At 50.9% G+C, this 6324-nt stretch overlaps 1 protein-coding gene across 6 annotated transcripts in view; it reads right to left on the bottom strand.

Moving 5' to 3' along the window:
- Positions 1-2396: 2396 nt before the first annotated feature.
- Positions 2397-6324, bottom strand: part of CDC42EP3 (CDC42 effector protein 3) — a 97186-nt gene continuing 93258 nt past the window's right edge. For 5 of the 6 annotated variants that reach the window (XM_051839620.2, XM_008254532.4, XM_008254534.4 and 2 more), the window contains one exon: positions 2397-4371. In XM_051839620.2, the coding sequence (XP_051695580.1) occupies positions 3409-4173 (765 nt within the window). In that variant the 5' untranslated portion in view covers positions 4174-4371 and the 3' untranslated portion in view covers positions 2397-3408. Of the gene's footprint in view, positions 4372-5569; positions 5724-6324 lie in introns of those variants that run through there. The other variant, XM_017340820.3, reaches the window with a different exon arrangement.

The following is a 6324-nucleotide window of genomic DNA, read 5'->3' as shown; positions in this document are numbered from 1 at the left end:
CATGGACTACTGAACTGTTTAATAGGAATGGTTGGTTGTTTTTTCTTAATCTGGTGGACTGTTCCTAAAAACAGAGAATTTTGTTATTAGAACTACTAAATTTGGGACCAAGCTGATAACGTAATTTTCAAAGGAGAGACTCTATTGTGCTTATGTGTTTCACAGTAAAATTACCCAGTCTCTGAAGGGTCCCTATTAGGAAGATTAGAACCACTGCCTAATGTATAATTTTCTTTTGTTTGTTCTAAGCACTTATCAGCTTAACGAATGGACATGAGGATTTTCTCTACCCCATGACCTTAAGTGTTTGTGGGGAGTCTAGGGGGTAAAAAACGGTAGCTTGCGGTAATACAAGAACTAGACTGTGATTCTGGAGACCCGACTTTCTATTAAGCCAGTGCAGTCTTCTGTCCATGCCTGTTGACAGTGGTTTGGGCTCACTGAAGTGTGATAATGGAAAACTGCGTATTTGTGAAGAGCAAAGCACCCTGATATGTTATCTTTCTGAACAGATAACTTTAGGCAGAAATAATATAGGCCGGCGCCGCGGCTCACTAGGCTAATCCTCCGCTAGCGGCGCCGGCACACCGGGTTCTAGTCCCGGTCGGGGCACCGGATTCTGTCCCGGTTGCCCCTCTTCCAGGCCAGCTCTCTGCTGTGGCCAGGGAGTGCAGTGGAGGATGGCCCAGGTGCTTGGGCCCTGCACCCCATGGGAGACCAGGAGAAGCACCTGACTCCTGGCTCCTGCCATCGGATCAGCGCGGTGCGCCGGCCGCAGCGCGCCGGCCGCGGCGGCCATTGGAGGGTGAACCAACGGCAAAGGAAGACCTTTCTCTCTGTCTCTCTCTCTCACTGTCCACTCTGTCAAAAAAAATAAAAAAATAAAAAAAATAAAATAAATAATATAGCTTGTCCTATTAGGTCTCATTGCCCAGTAAAAGATCACCGACAAGAAACTTGCCTACGTGAACCTTCAAGCTCACAATCTGCACGGGCTCTTTTCCATCTGCTACACCACAGGTGAACTGTCTGACTTTTCAAATTTAAGTGCATCTTGGGTTCCTTAACCTTTAAACAAGGTGAGGATAAATTAGGTTCTGTGTGTAACTGCTCAGGGCTGAGAACATCAATTAGGCTCTCAACAGGTGCACGTCAAGCCACCTCCAGCTGTGTACCTGATCCATGCAGAAGGGACAGGCACTAGGAGGGCTGCCACTGGAGAACCAATTCAACAAAATCGTGTGAGCTTTCTAATAAGGGCATGCTTGTTGTCCTCTCAGTTACACTTAACCTAACAGGACAGGATATGTATGAAAGGGACCAGAGAAAGTAGACACACACAGGATGCTTGATTCTGTCAGCTGTATCAAACTCAGGCCTGCTGGAGCAGTCTCCTAGACTTCCCAGCAAGGCAGCAGAGAAGACACACGGGCACACTACTCATCTCACCAGTTAGTTTAATCTCTTCCCGGAGGCCATCCTACAAATGAAGGCTGAAATGGGAGACTGAATATGATCAATAATAACGATGTTGGAAGAGTCTGGCAAAATCGGCTACAGGGTACAAGTTACACTGGCCTCTTCCTCATTAGCAAGACTTACACGATGCTGGAAGTCTCCATCTGAAGCTGTAACCTGTGTGCAGGGTGTGGCCCAACAGGAAAAGAACACTAGAAAGTCATGAGATAGGCACTCAAGCAATTGGGAGATGAAGGAAAGCACACAGTGTTCTAAAGGAACTCGCTTCTCCTCCTCCTTAGTCATCCCAAGTGCATTCCACCTGCAGGTCAAAGGCGATTTCAGGTGATGACAGAATTGCGACAGCTCCAAACTTAGGGAAAGAATCACTCAAGTAGTTGAGAAGGGAGGCTACTTCGAGAATACACTTCCAGGAGAAAGAGCCGGAAGTTACTGTCAGGTATCTTCCTCTGAGGGGTAAGGAGTGCTTGGTAAAGGCACAGGAATCTGTTCACGAACTTCCCCTTCCTGTTTCATCAACCAACGTCCTTGGGGCAATGGAGGTGGGGCGCTCTCTCCTGCCTTCCTCTACTCAGTCTCGACCATGCACAGCAGGGCTTGTCCACACAAGCACTCGCCGTGCAGACATGAAGGGTTCCAGTCTGCAGAAGCAGGGGTTAAAGGAAGGGGCCCCCCAGATCCAAGCACTGAGAGACCGGTACCAGTGTGGATAAACAGATTCGGACATCACATGCTCATTTCTCCTAAAGTCGAGAGGCCCTGTTTCTAGACTCTCAAACTTTGAGAAGTAATCAGAATAAGGTAGATAGAAAGCATTTTCTACCTTATTCTAAAGGGTTGCATATACTGATGTAATTTTTCTAGCTACATTCAGAGAAACATTCTTATCTCATGTTCATTGCTATAAACAGGCAAGCTCAATTTTAACATTTACTCTTTATTGTGTTGTATGAAGTACCTATGTAATGCAAGTATGTACTGTACTAAAATACTTATATTTCCAAATAACATTGCATGGTGTAGCCCAGAGTCTCTGCAGAAGCATTATGAGTAACCTGTGCCTTTACACTTTCGTATGATAACACACAGAGGGGGAAAATAAAGCTAGGTATGAAGATACTTCCCCAGACAGACACATGCACGGCTTACAATGGAACCCCAAGGGAGACAGGTCAGAGGGCAACACTGGATGTATCCTCTATAAAATGTAGACTCTGCAATAAAAAGCCAAAGGCACATAAAAATATATTTTAACTTTAAAAATAACTTAGTTACAGTCATACTTTGCTTACGTCTTACCAACATGTAGCTGATGGTCAACAGTTTGCAATACAGATATAATAATATATAGGGATATATATATATAAGAAGTACAAGAGAATCTCCCAAAAGCCTATAAAGTTGTTCAGATGTGAAAACAGACAAAAACGTTTAACACTGGAGAATTTGCCAGGCTGAGCCCAAACCAATGTGATATAGAAAAGAGTCTAGAAAAAAACAAAAACAGGCTTAAGTGTTAAATAAATTCCGACTTCCTCTTGCTCGGGAAATGTCGGAGTCTCAGGATGACTGGACCAGCCCTTCGTAGTTAGTATCAGCCCTGGCCAAACCAGACTCCTCCTGTGTCTGCCAAGAAGCAACGGAGCTGAACACCAGCACGCAGCTGAAAAGGCGCCCCGACTCCTCATTTCCTCTTTCGGCCAGGTTTGCTTGTCCTCTTCCTCCCCCCCGCCCCCCCATTGTTTTTGCCAACAGGAAGAGCATAACAGGTAAAAAAATACTTTGTAGGAACGTTACTTTAGAAAACCCATCCCCCAGCGGCAAACACGGCCGCGGGCGCTCTCCTGTTCCGCAGCGGGCGCTCTGGTCTCCGTGGTGGTATTGGTGCGGCTACCTGTTACCCCACAAGGACGAGAACTGGCTGTGCCGCTACTTATTTTTGTCCATGACGTTGAGCACCTCATCCAGGAGCGAGGGCCCGAGGTCGAGCTGCAGGGAGAGCAGCGAGCCCGTCAGGTCAGGCAGGGACTCCTCGGACTTAGCCTTTCCCTGGGCGAGCTCGCAGGGCGCGGGCTGCTCGAACAGGTCCTCGGCCGGCCACTCGGGGTACTGTTCCGACAGGCTGGAGGAGTGGCTGTCCCTGCCCTGGCTGGACTGCGACGCCGAGCCGCTGGACGCCCACGACGCGTCCCCCTGGCGCAGCGCGCCGTGCCCCAGCACGCCGCCGTCCTCCGCCGCCTTCTCCTCGGCCACAGGTGCGCAGCTGAGCCGGGGCAGCTTGGCCGGCCCGAAGGCCTCCTGTTTGGAGCTGAACGTCACCGGTGACAGCAAGGGCAGCATGAGGGCCTGGGAGCCTCCGATGGTCGGCAGGGAGATGGCGTTTTTGAGCACGGGCGAGGGCGTCTCCGTGAACACCGAGTCCGACGTGCTGTTGGCCCGGAAGAACTCGTTGTGCCCCGGCAGCTGGCCCAGGCGCGCCTTCTCCTGGTGGCCGGGCAGCAGCTCGTAGTTGCCCTGAAGAAAGGAGATGTCCCCGAAGACGTCGTGCTGGCCCTCCTTGCCGATGTGAATGGTGTGGCGGAAGTCCCCAAGCGGGGGGCTGATCATGTCGGGGGACAAGATGTCCCTCAGCTTCAGCTTCTTCCCCTTCTTGTTGTTGGCAGCTTTCAGGTAAATCGGGGTCTTGGCTGGCATCGTGGGATCTGGGGGTGCCTGCTTAGCACGCGGTGGGATGGGGGAGGCCTGCTTTCGTCTCCGCTGTTGTGTGTTTCGGAAGAGAGCCTCGTGGGTGGAAGCGTCACATCATTTTACTCCAGCAGCCTCGGGGAATGCGGTGGGGTCTGCCAGTCGCTCCGGTTACATCATCCAGCGCCCTCCGGAGCGAGGAGAAACCTGGAGAAGGAATGGGAGCGGGTTACAACGCGTGACGCTCAGGGCCCACCCACGACGGCAGGGCCGGTGCCCACCTACGGCTCCACTTCGTCTTACTGTCCCCCCGTCCCCAAGCAGGGTACAAACTCGGCTTAATAACGGTTTTGCCAAGCTTAGTTTTAAGGGACAACAGAAAAGCAATAGGAGAGAGAGACGGAAGAGCCCCAAGCCAGTGACACCACCACTTCTGGACAGGTTGGATTTTTGTCATCTTCCTCTAAGACCTGCTTTCAGCCGGTGACCAGAGTGATTTCAGCTTAGAATCAACTTGATTTGTTTTCAAATATATTTTCTCTTTTGCTCTGCTGTGCACACCATCAAGACAGATAGCGTTTTTATTAGTCCTATAAGGAAATTTCCAGTGACTATTAGATGCTAGTGTCCAATAAAATCTTAGGAGAGGGGCCGTGTGTTGGCGTAGTGGGTTAGACCAACGCCTGTAACCCCTTATGTCCCATCTGCACCACTTCTGATCCCGCTGATTACTGGTAGCCCAAGTGCTTGGGCCCCTGCCACCCACATGGGAGACCTGGATGGAGTTCCAAGCTGCTGGCTTCAACCTGGCCCAGCCCTGGTTGTTGTGGCTATCTGGGGAGTGAACAGGCAGATGGAAGATCTCTCTTTCAAATAAATAAATCTTAAAAGAATAAAAGGTAGGAAAATGAATTTTTACAAATGAGAGAACAGAGAGGCTGGAGTAAAAAAAAAAAATACCTGGTGTCATTAACATATCAGTAAACAGAAGAGCTGGTGTTGGGATCCAGTAGTAGCCAAGAATACAAAGGGTTACAGGCTATGGAGGTATTCTGGGATGGAAGGAGAACAAACTGCTTCATTTCAAAGGAAAGGCGTGCTGATCTTAACAGGTTGGGTCTTCTGCACGTTCTGGGGTGGCCCCCTGCAATCTGGCTCCCGATGTTAATGGCTTTGCAAGTGGATTCAGTGACTCGCTTCTAACCAAGAGGACACAGCAAAGGTGACTGGTCACCGATGGTGTGGTTCCTGAGCCGGCGAGGGTGAGACTTTACTTGCTGGCTCTGGAAGCCTAAGCTGTGGCGCCGGGAGGGGGCCTCGGGAGATGAATTCCAGCTGTGCCACGAGGGAGCCTGGGAGGGGCTACCCCCCCCAACCCCGAGAATACCGCTGTCCTGGCCCCCACCTGAGTCACAGCCCAGCGAGACACTGGGCCTGGATTCCTGCCACACAGGAACTGGGAGCTCATAGATGGGTGTTGTCACCGCTCCGAGGGGTGTGGGAATTTGCTCCCAGTGTAGAAGATTGACACCCCCCTGCACGTACGTGGGGTCTTCACACAACTCAGGGAAAATACATACTATGAAAAAAAAACACACAGATAACGAGACTTTTGGATCAAAATAAACTCACTTTCCAATTCCATTTTTCTGAAGACCCTCTAAAGTAACCCCGCATCGTATGCCGAGATCACAAGAGCTGGAAGCAGCCCTTGTTTCACTGAGGAGAAACTCTTATCTCCTGAAAATAATCTTTCAACCCCATCAGCATCTACTGCCAGGGAGCAGCGGAGACCTTCCCACTGCGAGAACGCCCCTAGTGGCTCCGCGGTGACCTCCCCTGTCTGCCTGGCCACAGAGTCTACGAACAAGCCCACGGAGGGCCTGATGGGGTGGAGAGCGCCGCCTGGGCTCTGTAGCAGCAGGAGCCCCTCCTCGGCTTCTCCCTCATCTTTCTTTCCTTTCAGCAAGAGTTTTAAATTCATCTGCCAGTGACAGGTGACAAGAGCTGTGCTCAGCCAGCCACTGGCAAGGTAACAATTCACTGGGAAGGGGCTGGCGGGGTCACGTGTCCACCTACTGTTCAGGCACCTGGGGCAATGGGCTGGCTTGCGGTGTGTGGGGTGGAGGTTTGCTCCCCCCTCAGAGTGGGCAGACAAGG

This window comes from Oryctolagus cuniculus, chromosome 2, assembly GCF_964237555.1.
Source record: "Oryctolagus cuniculus chromosome 2, mOryCun1.1, whole genome shotgun sequence".
Lineage (NCBI taxonomy): Eukaryota > Metazoa > Chordata > Mammalia > Lagomorpha > Leporidae > Oryctolagus > Oryctolagus cuniculus.
This window is presented reverse-complemented; position numbering and strand designations above follow the sequence as displayed.